Source organism: Lepidochelys kempii, chromosome 14 (genome assembly GCF_965140265.1).
Source record: "Lepidochelys kempii isolate rLepKem1 chromosome 14, rLepKem1.hap2, whole genome shotgun sequence".
Classification (NCBI taxonomy): Eukaryota; Metazoa; Chordata; order Testudines; family Cheloniidae; genus Lepidochelys; species Lepidochelys kempii.
Genome location: NC_133269.1, coordinates 37,883,259 through 37,908,905, shown reverse-complemented (window position 1 = coordinate 37,908,905; position 25,647 = coordinate 37,883,259). Strand labels below are relative to the sequence as shown.

The 25,647-nt window shown below is 50.6% G+C and overlaps 1 protein-coding gene across 3 annotated transcripts; it reads right to left on the bottom strand.

The window, feature by feature from the left end:
- Nucleotides 1-13,658: 13,658 nt before the first annotated feature.
- On the bottom strand, nucleotides 13,659-24,686 carry LOC140898409 (uncharacterized). 3 transcript variants are annotated; one of them, XM_073312214.1, is made up of 6 exons: nucleotides 24,428-24,686; nucleotides 17,867-17,955; nucleotides 16,750-16,876; nucleotides 16,035-16,178; nucleotides 14,894-15,484; nucleotides 13,659-14,229 (listed from the first exon to the last, which is right to left on the bottom strand). In XM_073312214.1, exons 5-6 carry the CDS (start codon nucleotides 15,447-15,449, stop codon nucleotides 13,820-13,822), a joined length of 966 nt encoding a protein of 321 aa, XP_073168315.1. In that variant the 5' UTR covers nucleotides 15,450-15,484; nucleotides 16,035-16,178; nucleotides 16,750-16,876; nucleotides 17,867-17,955; nucleotides 24,428-24,686; the 3' UTR covers nucleotides 13,659-13,819. The 3 variants fall into 3 exon arrangements, with proteins under 3 accessions (XP_073168315.1, XP_073168316.1, XP_073168317.1); XM_073312215.1 differs by lacking the exon at nucleotides 16,750-16,876; XM_073312216.1 differs by lacking the exons at nucleotides 16,750-16,876; nucleotides 17,867-17,955.
- Nucleotides 24,687-25,647: the final 961 nt, after the last annotated feature.

Here is a 25,647-nt window from a genome sequence, read left to right as displayed (position 1 = left end):
TTTCTGCTCTCCAGCTCTGCTCTCCCAGCAAGACACATCGATCCCTTGGCTCCCAGAGTCCTGCTTGCCTGCTAGTCAAGGGCTCAGGGGGAGAGCTTGTCTTGCCCCCTCCCGCATCACAGCTGCTTTTCCTCGGGGACTCTCCCTAGCGCAGAGGAGAATCCGCCCTGGCAGCAATTCAGGACGTCACAGAAGGGATGGTCTGCTCAGCTCCCTCTGCAATGCCACTGCCCGAGACCATGAGGAGTGGGTGCCCAGTGACTGCGCCGGCAGCTCCTTGAGAGACTCCTGGGGGCAGGGTAGTCGTGTTTCACTGTGACCGCGGGAAGCCATGCGAAGAGTGCAGCATCGAGGAGACTCTCCTGCTGTCCCAAAGGGTTTTTGTTCTCCTGCACGGTCAGACCATGGGGCCAGGTTGGAGAATGGGGAAGAGCTGTTTGGTGATGAGTCGGAGGATTCACCATATAGGTGGCAGCAGCTGCAGATCCTGGAGTCCCTGTGGTCGGGTTACCATGAGTCCGGAGTTTCCCGGACATGTCCGGCTTTTGGGGTTTTAAATCGCCCTCCGGGAGGAATTTTTAAAACTCTCCAAAGGTCCGAGATTTCCCTCCCAATGCAGCACTCTGGGGGCGGGCGGGGGGAGCTGCACGCTCTGCGGGGGAGCACGGCACTGTGTCTGGCTCCGCACCCCAGACACACTGCTCTGAGCAGCAGGGTACGGGGGCCAGGGGGCTGGAGAAGGGGCATGGGGTCCGAAGGGACAGTCAGGGGACAGGGAGCAGGAGGGGTTGGATGGGTCAGGGGTTCTGAGGGGAGCCTGTCAGTGGGTGGGCATTTGGAGAGGGGTCGGGGGAGTCAAGGGACAGGGAGCTGGGGAGGGGGTGGATGGGGCGGAGATTCAGGGAGGAAGTCAGAGGCGGGGAGCAAGGGGGGTTAGATGGGTTGGGCGTTATGTGGGGGCAGTCAGGGGACAGGGAGTGGTTGGATGGGTGTGGGATAGCTGGGGGTCTGTCAGGGGGCGGGGGTGCAGATAGGGAGCGGGGCAGTCAGGGGACAGGTAGGGGGTGGAGTTCTTGGGGGGCAGTTAGGGTGGGGGGGTCTAAGGAGGGGGCAGTTGGAGAAAGGGAGAAGGAAGGCTTAGATAGAGAGGAGGGTCCTGGGAGGGGGCGATCAGGGGACAAGGAGCAGGGGGGGTTGGATGGGTTGGCAGTTCTGTGGGGGGCAGTCACGGGGCAGGAAGTGGGAGGGAGTAGATAGGGGGCAAGGCTACCACTCCCCCCCCCACCCTCGGAGTGTCCTCTTTTTTGAAAGTTCAAATATCGTAACCCTACCCTATGGGCCCAGCCTCCGCTCCTGAGAGTTCAGGCGAACCTCCCCCTGTTCTCAGGGAGTCTTTGGCTTTGGCGGCTGGGCCTGCCTGCCGAGACAGAGGACTCAGTGTTTCCATCCGGCTGCTCAGGTGCCAATGCAGACACCCAAAGACGTGAAGAATGGAAGTGAAAGAGCAAAGCTGGACCCTCCGCTGAGCTCCTGCGATCAAGTGAGCCCAGCCTGGGAGAGAGGAGGGAAAGCTCCAAGGTGGCTGGTGGCTGCAGGGAGCCAGGGGAGGAGAAATAAATAGTTCATGATGAATCCTACAGGCTTTGTCTTGTGTGGTGAAGGGTTTCAAATGGGTCTAGTTACTATCACATTCAACTTTACAATCGCTGTGTCTGATTGAAGGGCAGGTCTGGAAAGGTCAGAGGTCACTCGAGGAGCTTCAAGTCTCCGATTCTGTCCCTATTGCCTGCTTTGACCAGCTGATCTCAACCCAACACCTCCCTCAGGTGGTCGCAGTGATGAGCTACCCCTGACAGACACAAAACAAAGAAGTCAGAATGGAGTTCTCCCCACTCCTTCTTACTCTGACTCAGGGGTACAGTCCTTGCTGAGTGCATTCTCCCCCTGCTCTGATTTGGGGTGCCGTCCCTACTTGGTGCAATCCACTGCCCTTCACTTGCACCATGGCTCATTGCAAAATCCCTTCCTTCCCTCCCTCTCTATCTTCGCGGATCGGGGCTTGCCGTCCCGGTCAGGTCAATTGCCCACTAGTGCCTTGCCTAGAGAGTGGGGCACTCTCACTGCAGGATGCACTTGTTTCATGAAGCCGGGAATCTTGTTGCCAGGCGAACCTCCCGGAGGTGGGGAGATGCTGTATTGCTCCAGGTAACCAGGGTGGAGTGTTGTGGTTTGCTTCCTTCAGTCAGCCGTGGTGATCTCACACTCTTCGTACTGCCCCGGGTATGGTGAGGAAAACACACTGCCCTGTGGGATCTTTCCCAGGAGGCGTGGCTTGGCTGGCTCCTGGCTCAGGTTGTGTGGCTCTCACAGGCTGGGGTTAGCTCACTGTGGCACACGCGGTACAGTGACTGGCGGCTGGTACCCGGTGTAATCCAGGTGGACTGCAGGGCTCAGTCTCGTGTCACTTTGGGTTTTAAAGAGAGGCAAAGCTGGGACTCTGTGTTGCGGGACATGATGTCACGGGGAAGCGATTTGCTGGAGGATACAGGAGACTGGTGCAAAGCTCCTTCATCATGAAAACCTGTCCTGCAGTATCCAGGGTGTGTCAGGCCTTGGGCAAACTCCCAGCACTTTCTGCTCTTTCCTTATTCCCACGCAGTCCGGTCCAGGCATTCGGCCGAGTGAACGACCATTCAGCAGTTAAAGAGAGCTCAGAGGGGAGCCTTCTTTTAGCAGAGCCCATTGAACAACTTCTGAGCTTGGTTCCTGGGGGCAGCGCTCCCAGCATCTTGGTTCAGGAGGCTGCAATCAGAGGCTGCCTCTGGGGTGTGAGCCTGTAGACGGAGTGGGGACAGACAGATGCCATGTGACTTGGTTGATGGTTGAGCAGAGCAGCCTGCACCAGGTGAGAGGGAAGTTTGATTGCTCCATACACAGGGGGAGGGGTTATTTGTTAAGACTCAGCCCTAATCCGTGTCAGGCGGCGGTATCCAGCGTCAGGGAAGGGGTCCCAGCTCAAAGTAACCCTGGAACAAGCATCACACTCAACAATCGCACAAGGCTTTTATCTAACTCAGGCAAGCCAGGAGCAGACCCAGGTCAAGATCTCTAGCCAGGGGCTCACACGCTCCCTCCCCCCGGCATAGCATAGCGCAAAACTGCTCTTCCCTCGCCCCGCCTGGCTAGACACACACAGAGCCTCTGTCCCGCGCCAACGGGGGGGCAGGGAAGGGGAAGGAGCTCTCTCGCCTGCTGCACACTGATGCTGTATGGGATAGGAGCAGGAGGGATGCATTGATTCAGGCTAGGGAGGGTGGCAGTCACTGCAGGGGGCCTTCGCTCCCTCCTCCTCAGCGATTTAAAATTGAGGTTTATTGGCAAGGACCAGCCCACCTCCCAGCAAGCTGTCTTTGGGAGAAACCTAAACCTGTTCACTCCAGGGCAGCTGTCCCAGCATTTCCTGGACAAGGAGCCCTCAGTGCAGGCTCTGTCGGGTCGCATGCATCGGTGGGTGGTTCTCTCTGAGTGCAGCAGCCACTGAAATTCCCTCCTGCCCCACCAGGTCTCCTCTGCACCGGTAACACCTGGGTCTTCTGCACAATGGCAGGGGTGGGGTGGTGGTGAGGGGGGTGGGGCATTAAGATTTTGCTCCAACAGAGGGAAGTGAAGGGAAGTCCAGTGCCCACCCTCCTCCAACCCCTCCGTTCCTGCGCTGAGCCCAGGGTGAGTCCGTGAAGTGCATCTGAACTGACGCTGGACCCAGAGGTAGCCCACCAGGGTGTGCAAAAGCCTAACCAGAATAAAGTGATTGTTAAGGTCTGGTGTCTGCTTAGTTAAGGGGGGCTGGGAGGACCATCACTGCACAGGCTGGATTCCCAGGATCCCAAGGGCTGCAGCATTAGGATCCATGGCTGTAAAGTGGAGAGACTGAGTTTACATATGGCCACTGCTCCCTCACTCAGCAGAAATACCAGATGTGAGTCAGACCAATTTGACTGGAAAGTTTCGGATGTCAGAATTGCCCAATTCTCCTGGGCTGCCTGCCAGTTTCAGGCTTAGAACTGCAGCCAAGAACTCAGAGATCATTGGCACGGCTGGATCATAGCCCATCCAAAGTGACAACTCTCTACACAATGTGCATGATAATCAAGTTGGGCCATTTCCTGCACAAATCCAGATTCTCTCACCCCCTCACCCCCCTCCCAAAAACCACACACACAAACTCACTATCCTGCTGGTACAGAAAGAGGGATTCTAGGTGGACTCCTCCTGAAGGTCGAAACAGCAGACTGGACTTCTACATAGAGTGCTTCCGCCGACGTGCACGGGCTGAAATTGTGGAAAAGCAGCATCACTTGCCCCATAACCTCAGCCATGCGCAACGCAATGTCATCCACAGCCTCAGAAACTTGGAGAGTGGTCAGTTTGGATGAGCTATTACCAGCAGGAGAGTGAGTTTGTGTGTGTATGGGGGTGGGGGGGGGTGAGAAAACCTGGATTTGTGCTGGAAATGGCCCACCTTGATTATCATGCACATTGTAGGGAGAGTGGTCACTTTGGATGAGCTATTGCCAGCGGGATAGTGAGTTTGAGTGTGTGGTTTTTGGGAGGGGGGTGAGGGGGTGAGAGAACCTGGATTTGTGCAGGAAATGGCCCAACTTGATTATCATGCACATTGTGTAGAGAGTTGTCACTTTGGATGGGCTATCACCAGCAGGAGAGTGAATTTGTGTGGGGGGGTGGAGGGTGAGAAAACCTGGATTTGTGCTGGAAATGGCCCAACTTGATGATCACTTTAGATAAGCTATTACCAGCAGGAGAGTGGGGTGGGAGGAGGTATTGTTTCATGGTCTCTGTGTATATAATGTCTTCTGCAGTTTCCACAGTATGCATCCGATGAAGTGAGCTGTAGCTCACGAAAGCTCATGCTCAAATAAATTGGTTAGTCTCTAAGGTGCCACAAGTCCTCCTGTTCTTTTTGCGAATACAGACGAACACGGCTGCTCCCCTGAAACCTGAAGATATATTGCGGAGCAGTTTGTGGGACGGCTGGCAGAGCAGAGGTGCTGGTGGAGCCGAGCAGTCTGTGGGATGCCTGGAGCAGCTTATGGGGGCGGCTGGCAGAGCGGAGTGGAGCCCCATGGAGAGGTGGGGCAATCGGCTTTGGACCACATAAGGTGCCCCTTAACCTCCACCCCCCCACCCCATCTCCACCCAGGTTGGGAGGTAAAACTCTGCAGATAAACTTTCGAACTCTGGGGCTGCCCTGACCAGGGACAGAGACTTTGGGGGTGTTGGACTTTTGGGACTTTGGGTGATTTGGGGTTGCTGGACTCAAGAACCAAAGGGAAAGGGCATGCCCCAATTTGCTTGGGGTGGGTTTTTTGCTCATGGGTTGTGTTAGGAATCCTGTTGGTGGTATTTCCCCAACATAATGCCACATTGTTTCTGTTATTAAAAGGCTTTGCTACACTCAGACTCTGTGCTTGCCAGAGGGGAAGTATTGCCTCTTGGAGGCGCCCAGCGAGGGTGGTATATATTTGTCCCATGCCACTGGGTGGGGGCTCCAGCCAGTTTTGCATTGTGTTATTGGAACGGAACCCCTAGATACTGAACCCGGCCCTTGCTGCTGCCAACTCTGACGGGCAGAAGGATTACATAAATATGAAAGCCTGACACTTTCTCTCTTTCCTCCTTTCCCCATCCAGACACTCTGCCATCTGCACGGGAGACAAAAAGAGGTAGGTTGACGATATTTCCCAAAGGGAAAACGGGACACCATGTGGGGTTAGTCTGAGCCCTCCCCACTCCATCCCAGCAGGGCTGGTGTCGCTGCCCCCCCATGCACTGGCATTGCTGCTAGCTCAAGCCCCACCTTCCTCCCTTCCTGAACTCTGCCTGTCTGGGGCTGGCATCACCACTCGCCCCCCTGCATGTTCCTCTGCACCCCACTTTTGCCAAAAAAGTCGGGATGGCCAGGACAAGGCTTAAATAGGATCGTTCAGACATGGTGAAATTGCGTTTAAATTATGAGACAATTCCAGTGAAAACATCTTCATGAGATTGTAGTTAAAGTTACCAACAAAACCAACCCCAGCCATGACACCCAGCCCTAAAAATAAACCCATTAAACAGTGAGGTGATCAGAAGCTGAAGTCACACGAACAATCCTGACACCAACCTTTGTACTGAATTCATGCTCACGCTGATGATCAGAAACCCTCTCCCTGAAGCATCCAAACACCCTTAACTCTGACCGTGGGGTTTTCATAGACAATAACAAGACTTTTAATATAAAATTGAGAGGAATGAGTAGAGAGTTCCCTCCCCTGAGTGCTGACAGATCCCTCTCCTTCACCCCAGTGCAGGGGGTCTCCCCATCGCTTTTCTCCGACATCCTGCCTTTCCTTTGGGCAGGGCTAGGCTCTCCCTTTGGAACTGCTCACTCTTTCATGGATTGGAGAGATGCTCTCCCTCTGATGCTGGTCCCTCTCCCTTCTCTCTGGGCTGGAGATGGGGCTATCCCACCCAATGCCACCTCCTACGCTCTGGTCTTAATTGGCACTTCCGCAATGCTGCCCCTTCCTCTCTTTTCCCTGGCCTGGGAGTGGAGGCTGCATTAGGGGAGGGAGCTTCCCTCTGGGGTTTAAAGCTGGTATCTGCCTCTTCTGATCCCTCCTCACCAAAAGCTTCTGACACCTTCCTGTCTGGGTCTCTGATGCTGGGAATGGAGCAGCCCCAGCATGGGGAGCTGGGAGCTGAAGCCTCTGCAAACAAATGAGAAACCAGTGAAGTGGTTCCTATTAAATGGTGAGGAACTGCAGTGACATCTCTTCTTAGTCTCAGGTGCCCAGGACAGAGGCAGCTCCCTGGGATCCAGGCCAGGAATGTCCCAGCCAGAATAGAGCTGCTGGGGAATGTAAGAAATGGTCCCAGCCTTCCCTGGGGCTGAGCTCTGCCTCCAATGCTCTGATTCTCTCTCCCCAATGAACGTGACTCTGAATCCAGACATGGCTCATCCCCAACTAGTCCTGTCTGAGGATCGGAAAAGTGTGAGATGGGAAGAAACACGGCAGTATCTGCCTGACAGTCCTGAGAGATTTGACACTGAGCCCTGTGTGCTGGGCTGTGAGGGATTCACCTCGGGGAGACATTGCTTGGAGGTGGAGGTGGGGGGTGAGGGAGGCTGGTTTGTGGGGGTGGCCAGAGAGTCTGTGAGGAGGAAGGGAGATATCAGCCCAGAGGAGGGGATCTAGGCTATGGGGTATATGTTGGATCTATTCTGGGCTCTCACCTCCCCTGCCACCCCCCTGCCCCTGATCCGGGTCCCCAGCAGGATCCGGGTTTGTCTGGACTGTGGCCGGGGGCAGGTGACATTTATCGATGCTGGTGACGAGGCCCCGATCTTCACTTTCCCGCCGGGCTCCGTCCCTGGGGAGAGAATCCGACCCTGGCTCTGGGTGCTGGGGGTAGGATCCTGGCTCCGCCTGTGTCCCTGAGACCACGGTGGGAGGAGGGAGGGAGAGGAATATCCCACTGGGGACTCTGAAATCAGCCTTTCTAGCCTCAGAGAGTGTAGTCTCTATGATCTCCTCCTGTGGACTTTCTATCATGAAGTCTCTGTCCAGTCTCTGGTGTCAAACAACAGAGAGCATTAGGAACGAGGAGTACTTGTGGCATCTGTGACGGGGCAAGGCCAGATGGCTATAGAAAAGTAGTGGGAGATAGATATATTAGCTCCAGGCTAAACAAATCCCTGGTACCAGGATAAGTGAAATGGCAGCTGCTCCAGGTCAATTAAGACACCTGGGGCCAATTAAGAACTTTCGAGAAGGCAGGGAGAAGGCTAGGTTGGTTGGGACACCTCAAGCCAATCAGGGGCTGGCTGAAACTAGTTAAAAGCCTCCCAGCCAGTCAGGTGGGGGTGCATGTCAGGAGCTGTGGGAGGAAGTTGTGCTGTTGGAGAGACTGAGTAGTACACACCTGCTTTGAGCAGGGGGTTGGACTAGATGACCTCCTGAGGTCCCTTCCAACCCTGATATTCCATATCAGGCACAAGGAAGGAGGCCCTGAGGTAAGGGTGAAGTGGAGCTTGAGGAAGTGAGGGCTGCTGTGGGGGAAGTAGCCCAGGAAATTGTACATGTCATGTTTCTAAAAGATCAGCTACCATAGCTGATACTTTTAGGGTCCCTGGGCTGGAGCCTGGAGTAGAAGGGGGGCCCAGGCTCCCCCCCCCTTTCCCCCCTGATTAATCACTGAGACTGGGAGACAACAGAGACTGTGCAAGGAAGGATAACTTCTCCTCACCTCCCTTGCTGGCTTATGATGAAAATGGCTCAGTAGACTGTGACCCTTGTCTCTAGAGAAAGAAGGGTTACATGGAAGGTCACAGTGAGCCTCTGAGGATAGCAAAATCTGCCAAGAAACGCGGGACCCACAGAGGCAAGGACAGAGTTTTCTCACACACCTTAGAGACTAACAAATTTAATTGGGCATAAGCTTTCGTGGGCTACAGCTCACTTCATTGGATGAATAGAATGGAACGTACAGTAGGAAGATATATAGATATATACACAGAGAACATGAAAAGGTGGAAGTTGCCATACCAACTCTAAGAGGCTAATTAATGAGCTATTATCAGCAGGAGAAAAAAAAACTTTTGTAGTGATAATCAGGATGGCCGATTTCAGACAGTTGACAAGAAGGTGTGAGTAACAGTAGGGGGATACTTAACATGGAGAAATTAGATTGCAAACATAGTTTCAATTTGTGTAATGACCCAGCCACTCCCAGTCTTTATTCAAGCCTAATGTAATGGTATCCAGTTTGCAAATTAATTCCAGTTATGCAGTTTCTCATTGGAATCTGATTTTGAAGTTTTTTTGTTGAAGAATTGCTACTTTTAAGTCTGTAACTGAGTGACCAGAGAGATTGAAGTGTTCTCCGACTGGTTTTTGAATGTTATAATTCTTGATGTCTGATTTGTGTCCATTTATTCTTTTGCATAGAGACTGTCTGGTTTGGCCAATGTACATGACAGAGGGGCACTGCTGTCACATGATGGCATATATCACACAGAAAGCATTAGGTGAGGTAGAGAAGCCAATCTTGTTATTGCCCCAGGGATTGTGCAGCCTATTTGCTACTGTCCTTTATGATACAGGAGGACTCTGGGGATCCTTCATCAGACAGTGTCACTGACATGGGGGGGAAGAGCCCACTGGGAATGGAAAAATGGGCTTCTCTAGCCACAGTCATCCTAGTCTCTCTGACCTGGAGGATTCCCATCTAACTAGTGCTCTGTCTTATATCTGTGCCCCTGTCTACCCAACCCCTGATATCTCATCTCTATGGCCCCTGAAAGCTCCTCCCCCTCCCTGCAGCACCAACGATGGGAGGGGGTGGCGGAAGAACCCCTGGAGCTGCAGGAGGAGCGGAGGGGCAGATGGGGGGGAGGGGGCTGCAGGTCAGAACTGAGGGAGGGGCTGGGGGCAGAAGTGATGTGGGGGTTAAGGAGTAGAATTAACAGCCAGGCTAGGGACAGGAAGATGTGGGGGTGGTAGGGACACAGAATTAATTAATTAGGATTTGGGGTTTTGGGGAGAAGCTGGAGGCTCCAAAGCAGCAGGGAGCCTGGGAGAGGGCGACCCAGAAACTGGAGAGTGTGACCTACAAGTCACGAGGGAAGGGATGCTATAGTGGGAAGCAGCTAGAGGGTGGGGCGATGTCAGATGGATGAAGGTGTGGAGAGTCAAGTACAGGGTAGGTTTAACCAGAACGGGGGAAAGAAATGAAAGAAAGAAAAATAAAGTAAAACCAGTGTAAAGACAGAAGCTTGGAGAAAGTGGAGGGAAACTCAAATGAAGAGTGAAAGCAAAATTGTCCTGAGAAGGAAAATACTCTGGGGCAGGCAGCAAGAAAGGAAGGGATAAACTCAGGGGAGAGAACTGGGAACCTGGAGTGCAATGATCTGTGATGGGGAATAGAGAAGGGTTAGGGAGATGCAGAGAAATAAACATATGGGAAAGGAGTGCTAGAGAAAATGATGTGTAAAACCCATGAGATTAAAGAAAAGAGAGGAGAGAGAACATGAGGTCGAGATCTATAAAATATTTCTGAAAGTGAGAGACTAACATTAATTCAACCCCATAGCTCAGGGCCAATATTTCCACTTTGGTACCTTTCAGAACCAAAAAACATCAGATTTGTGGATGTTTTTACCATGTATTCTGGTTATAGAAGTTCCTCTCAGCTCCTTTTAACCTGACATTTACTTAAGGTAAATAAACAAGATGCATATTTTCTACGTTTCATTTCTCTTTCATTTTCCAGCTGTGATTTTTGAAGGCAGACATGGGTTGACATAAGCGATTTGGGAGTGGGGTATCCCAATACCAATGAGGACCTCTCTGTATGTCATTATGATGATATCAACATATTACAGTAAGATGCAGGCTATCGAGCCTGCACTCTGGGTCATGTGCTTTATATAAACATGCACATCGGGAATTGTTCAACAGGAGAGAGCAGGTTGGGTCACTTTACTTCTCAATTTCCAAACCTGTCAACGCGTGGCAGATGTTCACAGTTTGGAACCACGGGATTTTATGGCACATCACCCCACAATCAACAGATTATAACACTTTTAACTATCATGTGAATTGAACTATTAAAGAAAACTGAAATATAGATCAAGTAGAACCACTCAATCCCTACTCCCACAGCTGCAGGGTTAATAGCCTGGCCTCTCTGGTCCCCAGCACATGTCCCCACCACTTGAATTTTAGGAGGAATTGCCATTATTTCTGAGGCCAAACACCAGAGTGGGACTTAAGGTGACCAGCTGTCCCAATTTTATAGTGACAGTCCTGATTTTTGGGGCTTTTTCTTATATAGGCTCCTATTACCCCTTAACCCCGTCCTGATTTTTCACACTTGCTATCTGGTCACCCTAGTGGGACTTCACACACACTGTGCCAGCAAGTCCACAAATACTAGACAGATTAGAATATTAGAGATCACAACTCTAGTGCTCTGTTCCTGGCTCCATTGTGCAGTGGTGGGTAGTGACACATAACCAGGTTGTATTTATTTCATGCATTCATCCCAAAAGGCAGTAGAAATGAGTGGCTAGTGCCTGGACTTTCCACATTGGAGACCTGGGTTCTCTTCCCAGTTCCACCTGAAGTGATTTTGTGCAGCTTCCCAATTACCTTGTAAACTGGGGGAGAAAGTGTCTGATACTTCTCTGCTTTCTAGGGCTGGGGGTATGGGGGTTTTATTAATGATAACTTTTGTGATCGGGAGCAGCACTAGGGGGGAATTCCAAGGGCTATAACCACCCCTCCCAGTGCAAAGGTGAAATGCTGAAGCTGTGCCCACTCCCCAGTGCAGGGCCACCCCAGCTAGGCCAGGCTCCAGTGTGTCCCTAGATGGCTGCTTGTGTAGCCAACAGGAGCACAGGGAAGGAGTGAGTGGGTCATGAGGGTGAATGAGCAGGTGCCGATATCAGAGCTCACTTAGTGGGGGTGTGGGAGCTTCTTTGGGCTAGAGGAAGGGACCTGGGTGGGGGGTGATCAGGGAAGGGGAGATGAGAGGTGTGGGAGGGGGCATGGGGAGGGGAGCTGGGTGGGGGGTAAACAGGGCTTTCTTGCAGTCATAAATATAAAGGGAAGGGTAAACACCTTTAAAATCCCTCCTGGCCAGAGGAAAAACCCTTTCACCTGTAAAGGGTTAAGAAGCTAGGATAACCTCGCTGGCACCTGACCACAATGACCAATGAGGAGACAAGATACTTTCAAAGCTGGAGGGGGGAGAAACAAAGGCTCTCTGTCTGTGTGATGCTTTTGCCCGGAACAGAACAGGAATGGAGTCTTAGAACTTAGTAAGTAATCTAGCTAGATATGCATTAGATTCTGTTTTGTTTAAATGGCTGATAAAATAAGCTGTGCTGAATGGAATGTATATTCCTGTTTTGTGTCTTTTTGCAACTTAAGGTTTTGCCTAGAGGGATTCTCTGTGTTTTGAATCTGATTACCCTGTAAGATATTTACCATCCTGATTTTAAAGAGGTGATTCTTTTACTTTTTTTTCTTCAATTAAAATTCTTCTTTTAAGAACCTGATTGTTTTTTTCATTGTTCTTAAGATCCAAGGGTTTGGGTCTGTGTTCACCTATGCAAATTGGTGAGGATTTTTATCAAGCCTTCCCCAGGAAAGGGAGTGTAGGGTTTGGGGAGAATTTTTTGGGGGAAAGACGTTTCCAAGCAGGCTCTTTCCCGGTTATATATCTGTTAGACGCTTGGTAGTGGCAGCAATAAAGTCCAAGGGCAAAAGGTAAAATAGTTTGTACCCTGGGGAAGTTTTAACCTAAGCTGGTAAAAATAAGCTTCGGGGGTTTTCATGCAGGTCCCCACATCTGTACCCGAGAGTTCAGAGTGGGGAAGTAACCTTGATATTGCCTTGACTGAACTCACTCCAAATTCCAAGTCCCTTGTCCAGCAGAGGACCTGCCACTGATGGAGAGTATTATAATTATTCATGCATATTTTATTTTACATTTGTAGTGCTGTATAAAATGACATTTTCATTAGCCATACCACAGTTTTAACAGGTATTTCACACAATTATTCACGATTTTTTTTCTTAATACACGTGTGGGAGTATTTATTATTGGAAAGAGGAATCCAAGATAAGATGGAGAGCTCATGCATACTAAGTATTGTTTTCTTTCAAACTCATACTAAAATAAGCCAGAAACGGCTTGAAAGTTTTTAATATGGTTATATATATATATATATATATAACATGATAGGCTGCAAGAGTTCCACGCTCTGTAACAATTTAATCCATAATTAAAACTAGTGCAATAGCTATTTTTATATATCTCACTTTGCGTAGCTTGAAAGGGTGAGTTTATGGAAATATGTATTGTTTCAGCTCCATTGCAGAACAGTGCTGTGATGGTTAAAGGCTCTGTAACAGTCCTATTTTATACATCTCAGCCATTAGGATCTTACCTTTTAGGCATAGCTGTTTGCTCCAGGCTCCATTTTGGGATTAAAGAACCTGAGCCCAAATTATATTTTTGGTACAGGGTTTTTTTTTTTAAAAAAAAGGCTCTCTTGGTTTTTAGGTTTGTAAATGCAAAAACAAAAAATAGATGCATTAATTTCTGTACTCTTCTGTAAAAAAGTTTATTTTTTTTAAAATACGAAGCCTGATTCTCATTTACACAAAGTCCTTTTTTTACACAACTCAATCGGCATAAAGGGGCCTTGATGTGCAAGGAACTGATGTTTATGCCCTCTGCAGAGACACATCTGCTCCTGTACAGCATTTACACAGTCAAAGCTGCGTAAAAGCGCCCTTCATGTAAGTCAGCCTCAGTCCCTAAATGTTTTCAGGTCATTTGACCATCATGTGGACTGGTACACAGGAGTCACTACTTTTTGAAGCAGTATCTTAGTAACAATTTTGGCCCTTGAACACAGATGTGCTCCTCCCTTTGAGTTAAATAGGTGCAACAAGAGTCTATCCACAGTCAGACTTTGACCCTTGATAATAGACCTTTATATACCTATAGTTATTTGCCAAATCCATGGCCCCATGGTGTTCAGGCACCCCTGGCTGGAGACTAATAAAGATACTTATGAAAACTGAATTTACATTTTTATTCCACACCTATGCAGACATACCTAGGTAATGCTAAAGTAAAAACTTCATACATACAGGGGAAAGTATCTTTGAAGGGGAAGGAAGAGGGAATTCACAAGCACATACACTCAAGATGCTCTCACAGTTGGGTATTCGTGCAGCTGTCATTGTGTGTAATCTTCCGTGGGGTGGAGTGCCTGGGGTACTGCTCCAGGCCCGGAAGTTACGTGGAGGCCAGTAAAGGGAGGTCCCGGAATGCAGTTCTCTATGGGCTGCAGGGGGAGGCGAGCACGGATGTGTTCAGCCTGAAGTTCAATCAGAGACCGCAGCATGTCTGTCTGCTCCCGGAGCAACGTGATCATCTCTTGCTGCCCGTTTCGCCTGTCCTCACTATCCCTCTGCATTTTGTCATTGATCATTACCCTCCAAGCCCTCTGCTCGCGCTCCGAAGCACGGGAGGCTCGCAGGACCTCCTGAAACATGTCTTCCCTTGTCCTCTTCTTTCTCCTCCTCACCTGGCCCAGCCGCTCCTCTGGGGTGGACGGAGAGGCCCTCAAGGCCGCATTTGCAGCTGCTAAAGAAACAATGGACAGGTACCATTGCCAGTGCATTTACTCCCCTTGATCGAAACAAGTTACAAGCACAACACGCTCACTTCCCCTTGGGACTCAGAGCAGCCCTACCCATGGCGAGTATGGCCGGGGGGTGGGGTGGGAGTTGGGACAATAAGGAGGCGGTAGCACTGGGGCAGCAGCACAAGCAGATCGGGCTATTGTACTGCATACTAGCCCCGTTTCCACAGGCGGTGGGGACCGTAGGTGATCTCTCGCTCCGGAGAGTAACAGGCTGAAAGGGAAGAGCTCCTGGCTGCAGGCCGGGTCGGCATGCTGCTAGCCTGTGCGCTGCAATGGTGCCTGCGGAAGTAATTGCTGAGTGGCATGGCAAAGCGTCCTACCATAGGGGAAGGAACAAAGCAGCCCTCCCAAGAAACCTTTGGCAGAGGACTGCAGACTACCTCCCAGGAAAGTTTCCTAGAGAGCTCTACCGAGGATTCGCAGGACATCCTGGTGTGAATAAACAAACTATGCTGAAGGGCCCCCTCTGCCGAGCTGTACAGGGGAATGAGCAGATAGCAACTGTACCTCTCTTGGTTATTTCACTTCCTCTTCTAACCTATTCAAAAAAGCTGTATGTGAGCAGATGTGTCTCTGCAGTACTGAAGCAAACTGAGTACTTACCAGAGGTTCCCTCCCCTGCATCAGGCTCACCGGGGCTGGACTGCTGGGACTGGCTAGACTGCTCAGGAGTCAAAAAGAAGTCCTGGCTCGCCACGCCGCCGGACCCCCCTGTCGCCTGTCCCCCATACTCCTCCTCCTCCTCTTCCTCCTCTTCCTTGATCATCACCTCGATCTCAGGGTTCACCCCGGTGCCCTGTGACTCCAGGTCCCCCAAAGTATCCATGGGACGCTTGGCGGTGGAGGTGGAGTCGCCGTCGATGATGGCGTGCAGCTCCTTGTAGAAGCGGCACGTCTGCGGCTCCGCCCCAGAGCGACTATTTGCCTCCTTTGCCTTCTGGTACGCCTGCCGCAGCTCCTTGATTTTTACGCGGCACTGCTGCGGGTCCCTGTCGTAGCCCTTCTCCTCCATTCCCCGAGCAATTTGGCTGTAGATGTCGAAGTTCCTACGGCTGTTTCGGAGCTGTGCCTGCACGTCATCCTGTCCCCACAGGCCCAGGAGATCCACCACCTCTGGCGTACTCCAGGCAGGAGCCCGTCTGCCGCGTGGAGCCGGCATGCTCAGCTGGGTAGTTGCTAGATGAGCTCTCCACACTGAGCAAACAGGAAGAGCAATTTCAAAAATTCCCAGGCTTTAAGAAGGGCGGGGCATGTACCTGGCTGCCAAGAAACAGTTCAAAACAGTGACCAGAGCAGTCACTGTGGGGCATTATGGGACACCTCCCGGAGGCCACTGAAGTTGACATAAGCAATGCAGTGTTTACACTAACAATGTGTCACCCTAAGTGCTATGCCTCTTGGTAAGGTGGATTTATTAGGCTGGCGAAGCAAGCGAGTTAAAGCAGTGGGAAGAACACTGTATTGTAGACATCTCCATAGTGAGGCAGCTTATGTTGACCTAACTCTGTAGCGTACACAAAGCCTCAGAAACTGGGTTCTACCTCCACATCCCATCCAAACACTCCTGTAAAGTCAGGGAGGAAACTCCTGACAGCTAACAGGGTGGGTGGGAAGCCGTGACTGATATTTGCCTTGATGCCACGAAACCTGCTGACTGCAGCCCTGACCTGGGAGGGACGGGGCAGAACTGGGGGCTCTTGCTCACAGCATGTTTTTAGGAGTCGAAGCTTTTTCCTTCACTCACCAGATGGTTTCTCTGTCAGTTTCACGGACTCCTCACCAGTGCGGGTGCCTCTCAGGATCTCCCTTTCCTTGGAGGCCTAGAGATCCCCTGGTTCTTCCCCTCGCTCCAACCTGGTGATCACCTCAGGTTTGGTAATGGGGAATCCTGCACAGGGGATAAAATCAGGCAAGATCAGGGTCCATGGAGTCTTGGTAGAGTATCATTCCCTGAATTTAACCTGACCCTACATGGGACTGTGGTAACTCCGACCCCTTGGGAGCAGCAGATATCTGGGGGCGGAGGGTGTTGTCATGCCCTCACTAGGAGTTCTCAGGGTAGGTGCGCTCTGGGGGGATTTGCTGACACACACACACCCCTCAGATGTTAAACTCCTGCCTATTTCCAAGCATGCAGCACCAAGAACCCTCCCCATGGATGGAGCTAGTCCCAAGATGGCAGGTGAACGGTGTGTGAAGGAGAAACAATACAGGCAGGACAATACCCTGCTTCTGGCCCCTTGAAAGCTGGGGAGATGAAGATGAATTAGCATGGGAGGCAGAAACCTAATGGACCTGTTCCCTTCAAGGGGATATGAAGATGAAAGTGTCTCTCACACTGGAGCTGTGGACTATGCGACCCATTCTCCCCAAATCCAACTGAGTAGGGAAGAACCGGGCCAGATTCAGAAATGCAGACCTCACAGCTTCTAATAGCTGAGGGCACAGGAATCCCTTACCCAGCAAGATTTCAGTCTCATAATTCTCCTGCATGACGTCCCTGTAGAGGGCTCTCTGACTGGAATCCAGCAGAGCCCTCTGCCCCTTGTTGAAATACACAGTCACATCCTTGAAGGTCACCGAACCCTGAAATAACATCAGTTTCTCCCCTCAGTGCCTGCTGCCAACTAATCTTGTCCCAAGCAGGGGACAGGGACAGGAATCTCAAGACCTTCATATTTCATGGTAGCCTCTGGCTAGTGGGAAATATGGTAGCCTCTGGCTAGTGGCTTCAGCACTGAGAATCTGGTCAGTTTTCCCAGCCCTGTCCATGGGGGTGTTTCCTAGGGTTACCATACACCTGGGTTTTCCCCAGACATGACCTTGTTTTTGGCCCTCTGATCTCCATCCGGGCAGATTTTTGAAATATGAATATCCGTGATTTTTCCTTGCTCATCCTTTTTCCAGCACTGAATCTGGATGAACTGCTATTCCTGGCGTGCCCTAACAGCAGCATGCATGTTAACTGGTTTTCTCATCCTTATTTCTGGGCTGCTGCTGGCTGAGCACTGCCTTCAGAGCTAGCAGAGAGCGGCAGCTGCTGGCTGGGCACCCAGCCCTGAAAGCAGTCCCGTCACCAGCAGCAGCCCAGAAATAAGGGTGGCATGATATTGACTGTTGAGTGGCTGAAAGGGATCCTGCTTGTACAGCTCAACTTCAGGTACGCTCTACAGAGACATATGCATGGGCACAACAGGAAGATGCGCAGTAGGAAAGGACTGACTGCATGCAAAGAGGTACACTTAAATTTGATTTACATTTATTTTTGAGGCCATTACGCTTGTTATTTATAAATGTTAGCTATTCAAAGCGGAAAGAAACTGTACAGTCAAAATAGAACTCCCCCCACCCCTCCCCTCTGTTTGGGAACTTGAAATATAGTAACTGTAGTGTTCCCTCTTTCAGAAATGGGGGACTGTTCACTCCCTCCCAATGGGCCTGTTCTGAAAATCAGGCCCAGGTTGAACATGTCCCAGCAGGTTTATCGCACCGTGTCCCCTCCCTGTCTCACCCTGAGTATTTCTTCCCCTCCCCCTTCACAACAACCCGCCCTGCAGATCCCTGAAAATCCCCTACCTGAGCTGGCTCCACCACAGCCACTTCCCTTCCCTGTTTCCTAGGAGGATGGGACCATCGGGAGTGAAACGTGGATATGATTCCTCAGCCTGTCAGGGTGAGAGCGGTGATGGGGGAGGTTTCAGAAGGGGCTTGAGTCCATTTTACACCCCGATTCCCCCCAGGCTCTCTCCCTGCAGACAGACACTCTGGACTCTGCCATGCTGGGAAAACGCTTAGCTTAAAAAACCCTCAGTCACTTTATTACAACACAGACCCGGCCCCTCCCACCAGCACTGAACCCACCGGGACACTTTTAACCCCCTGCCCCCAGGGTCAGAGTCTCTAAGACAAATGCTAGGAAAGAGCAGAATCAAAGGAGGCACTTTGGGGGGGTTCCCCCTGACATTGGCCCTGACGGCAGCACGTACCCTCAGCAGCGCAGGGACTCAGACGGGGCAAAACCTGGCTTTTCCTCTGTCAGCTCCTCCCCTTGTTCCCAGGAGAGTCAGGCTGCCCAGGGGTGATGTAGGGAATGGATCCCAGCGGGTCTGGGAACCTCCCTCCCCATTTATTGCTCCTGCTGCCCCTTTCACTCTCACCATTCCCCTTTCTATCTCCTTCCCTCTCCCTGGGTGACTGTCCCGTTCCCATGGGCGTTTGCTTTCCATTGAGAGAGTGGGTATGGGTCTGAGGGCAGCAGCTCTGGGAGCCGCAGACATAGATTCATAGATTCATAGATATTTAGGTCAGAAGGGACCATTATGATCATCTAGTCCGTCCTCCTGCACAACGCAGGCCACAGAATTTCACCCACCACTCCTAAAAAAGACCTCACACCTATATCTGTGCTATTGAAGTCCTCAAATTGTAGTTTGAAGACCTCAAGGAGCAGAGAATCCTCCAGCAAGTGACCCGTGCCCCATGCTACAGAGGAAGGCGAAAAACCTCCAGGGCCTTCCAATCTGCCCTGGAGGAAAATTCCTTCCCGACCCCAAATATGGCGATCAGCTAAACCCTGAGCATATGGGCAAGATTCATCAGCCAGATACTGAGGGCAGCAGCCATATAGGGAGCCCCTCCCACTCTGGTACAAGCTCACCAGCAGAATGTCACTTTCCTGCCTGGCCTCAGCCCTTTCCCCCACGTCTCTCTCCTCACTTGCAGGCTCTGACTCAGGAGCTGATGTTGGCAGAGCCAAGGACGGCCCCAGGGGGCTAGTTCCCGGCACTGGGGAAAGTCCCCACCTGGGCTGGGCACAGAGGGAGCTCTAATGACAGTCTCTCCCTGACACAGACCCTGCTGAGGAAGCAGCAGCTGCTCAGTCTAGGCTCCCAGATCACAAGGGAGGAGGCAGAAGCATCTAGTGTTTTCCCCAGGAATTGAAATTTGAGGGGTGTTCGAATTTACAGGAAGGATGAGCCAAGGAGTGAGTCCATGAGGGCAAAGGTGGGCTGTATGGCATCATACTAAAAACTGATTGTGAAACGTTTTTTTCATTTATTTAGATTTAACTCCTGTTGTAAAAAATCAAAAATTAAAATTGGGTACTCAAGCCTTCTATGAAGCACAATATCTACATCCTTCTTCGCTTCTTGCTATAATTTTGCACAACTCTATGAATGAACTTCTTGAATGCAATGCGTTCATCTTTGGTGACTTCCTGCGTGTACAGAACTTCCAGTCCTTCAAATGATATGCTCATTAGTTCATTCTTATGATCAGGCACAAGGCGACTTCTTTCAGAAGATAAAATTCTATTCTATCATGAAAAAGAACGCTCAACTGTAGCTGTTGTGACTGGGAGTAGCAAGAGACGAATTCCTACTTCTTTCAGCCCAGGAAACACAGCACAAAGATCAGGTCAAGCCACTAGTGACGATAAAAAAGAAGTTGAAGTGAAATCTTCATTCATTCATCGTATGACATTCCATTCTGTGGTCAAATTCTCTATTCTGTCCTGATCGCATCTCAGCCCCATTTCTGGTAGTACATCACTCCACTCAACTGTCGGTGTTTTATAAGACAGGCATCTGTAAAAGACTGAATGGAATCCAGAAGTCTCTGTTGTAGATTTGTAAGAATCAAGTCTGTGTACTTTTTCAGCTGGCTTAACAAACACGTCTTCTCACCTTCACTTAAGGATTCAACGTAAGTGCCTTCATTAGTCAACTTCTGGACTAAAGTCTTTGCTTCTTCCATTACGTTTTCAATGCATATCTCTCTGATTGATCCAAGTATAGCTTCTATTGCTGGACAAAGGTCTACTAGTGTTGTAGCAGATGCCTGGATGACATTGTTTAATGATCCAAGTAGTTTTAACAGTAGACTTACAAAAGAGAGAATGGTGATTGTCTTTTCTGAACGTAGTCGCAAAAGTAGTCCACCCGCCTCACTACTTAGATCCATCCCATTGTGGTAGATACTTTCCAAAGTCAGTAATAATGGTTGCAGTAATTTTAAGACAACAGCCAAGGATCACTCATGAGAAAACCAGTGAGATTTCCCAGGTTGGACTAATTTGAACTTCAGTCCCGGAGCATCTTTTAGTTTTTTCAAGACGTTCAGTCTTTTTGGATTCTTGTTGAAAAAGAGAGTACAACAAAGGCATTAAATTTATGGCTTTTTAAACGTCTCTTGAAGATTCTGCAGCTCGTACTAGTGCTAGTTGAGTAGATCATAGAATCACCAGTCTGGAAGGAACCTTGAGAGGTCTTCTAGTCCAGTTCCCTGCATTCAAGGCTGGAAGAGAGTATTATCTAAGACTATCCCTGACAGGTGTTTGTCTAACCTGCTCTTAAAAACCTCCAGTGAAGGTGATTCCACAACCTCTCTGGACAATTTATTTCAGTGCTTAACTACCCAGGCAGTTAGGAAGTTTTTCCTGATGTGCAACCTAAACTTCCCTTGCTGCAATTTCAGCCCATTGTTTTTTATGTTATCCTCAGAGATTAAAGAGAACATTTTTTCCTCCCTCCTCCTTGTAACAACCTTTTATTTACTTGAAAACTGTTATGTCCCCTCTCGGTATTCTCTTTTCCAGACTAAACAAACCCAGGTTTTTCAATCTTCCCTCATAGATCACATTTTCCAGACTTTTAATAATTTTTTTGCCTTTCTCTGATCTTTCTCCAATATGTCCACATCTTTCCTGAAATGTGGCGCCTAGAACTGGACACAATACTCCAGTTGAGGCCGTAACAGTAAAAATAGAGCAGAAGAATTACTTCTTGTGTCTTGCTTACAACACTTGTGCTAATACATCCCAGAATATTTGCTTTTTTTGCAACAGTGTTACACTGTTGACTCATATTTAGCTTGTGATCCCCTATGACCCCCAGATCACTTTCCGCAGTACTCCTTCCTAGGCAGTCATTTCCCATTTTGTATGTGTGCAATTGATTATTCCTTCCTAAATGGAGTACTTTGCATTTATACTTATTGAATTTCATCCTATTTACTTCAGACCATTTCTCCAGTTTTTCCAGATCATTTGGAATTTTAATCCTATCCTCCAAAGCACTTGCAACCCTTCCCAGCTTGGTAACGTCCGCAAACTTTATAAATGCACTCTCTATGCCCTTATCTATATCACTGATGAAGATGTTCGAACAGAACCGCACCCAGGAGCAATCCCTGTGGAACCCTGCTCGATATGCCCTTCCAGCTTGACTGTGAACCACTGATGATTACTCTCTGGGAATAGTTTTCCAACCAATTATGTACCCACCTTATAGTAGTTCCATCTAAGTTGTATTTCCTAGTTTATGAGAAGGTCATGCGAGACACTATCAAAAGCCTTACTAAAGACAAGATATACCAACTACCGCTTCCCCCCTATCCACAGGGCTTGTTATCTTGTCAAAGAAAGCTATTTGGTTGGTCTGACATGCTTTGTTCTTGAAAAATCCATGCTGTTACTTATCAATTTATTATCTCCTAGTTGTTTGCAAATTGATCCCTTAATTATTTGCTCCATTATCTTTCTGGGTACTGCAGATAAGATGGCCTCTGCAGTGTTTATAGGAAATATTAGGGATACACTTTTCTCTGAGCAAAGCTCATACTCCAGGTCTTCCAGGGAAGTTCACAGCTCCATCCAATGCACAAGCAGGCCTCTGTCTAGGGTCCAGTTTACTAGCATTTAACTCTTCTAATATGTGGGTTGTCACAGATGCAGCCAATGTGTCTTCTATAACCTGAACATCTAGAAATGTATCTACTGGCCTACCACAAACATCATGATAATCTAAACAATGACTTAATGCCCATTTGCATGAGTGCATTCATCAGCCATGTAAGCAAATGTTTTAAGATGATGAGAGAGTTCTTCACTTTTTCCAACTGCTGAGTCTTGCACTGCATGCTTCTAACCAGTCAGTTGAGTTTCTTAGAGAAAGATAGTGAGCATTTGCTGGTCTTGTTTGGAACCAGTGTCCAGCTTCCAGATTAACAAATGACAATGCATTTAACATTGGCCTTCAGTTTGTAGTGTGTGGTATCTCTTGCTTAAATACAAAGTATGGTGTGTGACAGCCATGTTTGTTCACATGAACCATGTTGGGTCTCCAGCATTCTTAACAACCTCATTAAGTACTTCTGGCTTTGACAGTGACCAACAAACACTGGGTTAGGTTGGGGAGACATTGTTTCTTTAGTAGGTAGCTGTATTTGTGCTTCGGACTTGTTTAGATGTTGAAACACCACTTGAACCTTCAGGTGACATGTTGGCATATTCTTGGTATGTTTGTCATCTTGGTTGGTTTGACCACTGAAGGGGGTGATGGCAGAGTTGGGGGTGGCGGGAGGGAGTGCAGGGAAAGCCCTGGAAGCATCTGATCCAGGAAGCTCAACTAACTCTAGGGCTCTAATATGAGCAGAGAGACACACAGACACCAGCCTCCTCTGCCTTAGGGCACGTCTTCGCTGGCAGCGCTTTAACTTGGCTTGTGTAGTCGCGGCACAGCGCTCTAAAAAAACCCACCTCCACGAGGGACATAGCTCCCAACGCTGGTGCACTGTCTACACTGGCACGTTACAGTGCTGAAACTTGCAGCACTCGGAGGGGTGTTTTTTCACACCCCGACCCAGAAAGTTGCAGCGCTGTAAAGTGCCCGTGTAGACAAGCCCTTAGCAATAACCAGCTTTCCCCCTCCCCTCCGCCCCCTTATGACTGAGCCTCCCTGGGTTGGGGTTGTCCTAGCAGCCCCCATGGACAGTTCAACAGCTGCAGTTTTCATTTGCCCACCTGGACTCACACCAGAACAGAACCAGAGAACCAATATGCTTAACTAAACTGGAACCAGACTTAAACCATCATTTTTCCTCTTACTCACTGAATCTGAATCAAACTGGGGGGGAAAAAAATGGTTGCCAGTTAAAATAAAGTTTCAGCAATTTTTCAGCTCAATAATTGAAATAAAATAAAAGCTACTCTGATCTTACTTTCATTATAAAAAATAAAACAACACACTGGCATGTGATTGCTACCAGAATGGCATGCCTCAGTAGAAGAAGAGAAGGTGGCAGCCAACAGGAGCAGGGAGGGAGATGAGAGAGAAGAAGTGGGGGGCTCCCTGGTCCCAGAAGTTAACAATAACTCTTCAAGCCCAAGTTAAAAGGCTGCTCAACTCTTCTTCCTCTTAGACAGGACTTCTCTCCCCCATCCTCACCCCCTGGTGCAGCTCCTCCCTCCAATTGCCCCATCTGACAAAGGGCCCCATGACCCAAATTCAGTTCCCCACTGAAGCAAGCTGCAGAGGCCCCCCTTCTGGGGCAACTACCAAGTAACCAAACCATTTTGGGGTCTATTGAACCAGGAACCGAACACACCGTCTGCCACTGAACCCGAACCAAACCCCAATTCCACTCCTTGCAGCTCGCGGTGACTCTGGTTTGATCCTGAATCCTGCACCGAAATCAGACCAGCCCCTGTACAGTCCTGTCAACCCAGGAGTCAGACCCCCCGCAATAATGAGATTGTCTTTAAACTGGGAGCAGAGTGTGCAGAGGAGTGGGGGAGGGATTGCGTGTGGCCATTTGCCTTGTAAATGTTCAGCCCTTCCGGGAAGTCTCTTGCTCCCCCCCCCCGGCTTGTTTTTGTTTGACCATTGCTGGGAGGGCAGGGGGAGACTCACTGGTTGCTGGGCGGGGCAGCCCGTCACCCCCTCCTACCCCATGGGGCGGGGGAGCTGCCTTGTGTCTCTCCCCTCCCCTGCCCTGCCAGTCTCCTCTTGCTCTCAGCCTCCCTCCAGCCTCCCCACATCCCCCCTTTCCCTCGCAGTGACCCCCCACATCTTCCCTCCATTGCCGCCTCGCTGCCCCCCAGCCCCGTCATATTCCCCCCCCCCGCCCCCGGAGTCGCCCCATCCTCCCTTCAGTGCAACCACCGCCCCCGCCCCCCCCCGACCCACCCCCCGCCCCTCTTCAGCCCCCCCTCCCCCCACGTGTCGCTCCCCCCCCCCCCGCCCTGCGCACAATGGCACTCGGGGGCCATCTTCCCGAGATGCACAACCCGGGAATCGCAGCCGGCTCCGCGGGGAGCCGCCCGGGGGTGCCGGGGGGGGGGCGGGTCTCTCTTACCTTCCCCCCGAGCGGGGCCCCCGGGGCAGGGGCCGGGCCGGGAAGGGGCCCTGGCCGGGCTGGGGGCTCTGCCCTGGGAGAGGCTCCCGGGGAGCAGCGGGCAGGGCCCGGCTGGAGGTTCCCCTCTCCCGGCTGCAGCCCGGGCTCCGGGCGCCCAGCACCAGCCGCCGGGGCGCGGGGATCTCGCCGGGAGCCAGCGGCCGCGATTCACCCCGAGCGCAGCCAAAGCCCAGGCCGGAGCGGGCCTGGCAGGGGGCGGGGAATCCCCGGGCCAGCCATTCCGGAGGCTCCGTGTAGCCAGCTCATCCAAAGAAATACGCGGAGCCTAACCCCGCTGTCTGATTGGCGCGCTCAGCTGCCTATCACAACTCCCAGCTCTCTGATTGGTACGGAAGGGAACGTCCCCCCTTCTCCTTTATTACACTTCAGCCATCTCAGGCGGGCGGGGGGAGGGCTTCCGCCCGGGAAGGATGTTTAAAGGTGCGTTCGGCCCTGGGCGATGATTGGCCCAGTGCGAAGAGCAAAGGGGGCTGTGATTGGAGGAGAGACCAGGTACTTCCCCGCCCTCCTTTATGACGCTGGGCCTGGGCCATGTGGGTGGCTGGGAGCCCTGGAGCTTTACCATATCAGCCCTGGGGGTCGCCTTCAAGCAGGTTGTAGGGACCAGCCCTAGACCAGCAGCATCAGGGCAGTGAGGATGTCAGCTTTGTGCCTTGTGCTGGGAGGGGTGGCTGTAGGGGAGGCCGCTAAGGAAAATTTTGGAGTGGCTACAGCCCCCACAAGCTCCCCTGCCCAGCGCTGCCCTTGTCAGCAAGGCTAAAAACACGTGGGTTGGGGTAAAGGGAAACAAGCTAGAAGCCAGGAGGCCATGAGTATACAGCTCACCTTGACTGAGTGCTGTTTGTATTTGCAGGCACTTCCCAGCCCTTTTTGCTGACCAAGCCAGTGTGTTCCCAGCTCTAGAAGGCAATCCAATATTGTATGTCTTTGCTGCCCATTTTACAAATAATTTCAAAAGAAGTTGCATAAGATCACTGAAATCAAAATGGGGAATAGGACCACAGTCTCCCACAGGGAAGCCCCAGGTCTTAGCTAGTCAGCTCCACTGTCTTTAATCTGAAAGCATCAGATATGTGTTTTGGTTCTCCTGTCGCTATCTTGTAGACTTCACCAGAACCAGCAATAGGAGCTGGGAGTCCTGATTGCAAATGTTCTATAGC

Bases quoted from the DNA above. Each gene is read 5' to 3' on its own strand.
- LOC140898409 (XM_073312214.1), bottom strand. From the start codon at position 15,449: ATGCCGGCTCCACGCGGCAGACGGGCTCCTGCCTGGAGTACGCCAGAG. The intron at 14,230-14,893 runs GTAAGTACTCAG...TTGTTTCTTTAG, and splicing joins TGCAGGGGAGGGAACCTCTG to CAGCTGCAAATGCGGCCTTG.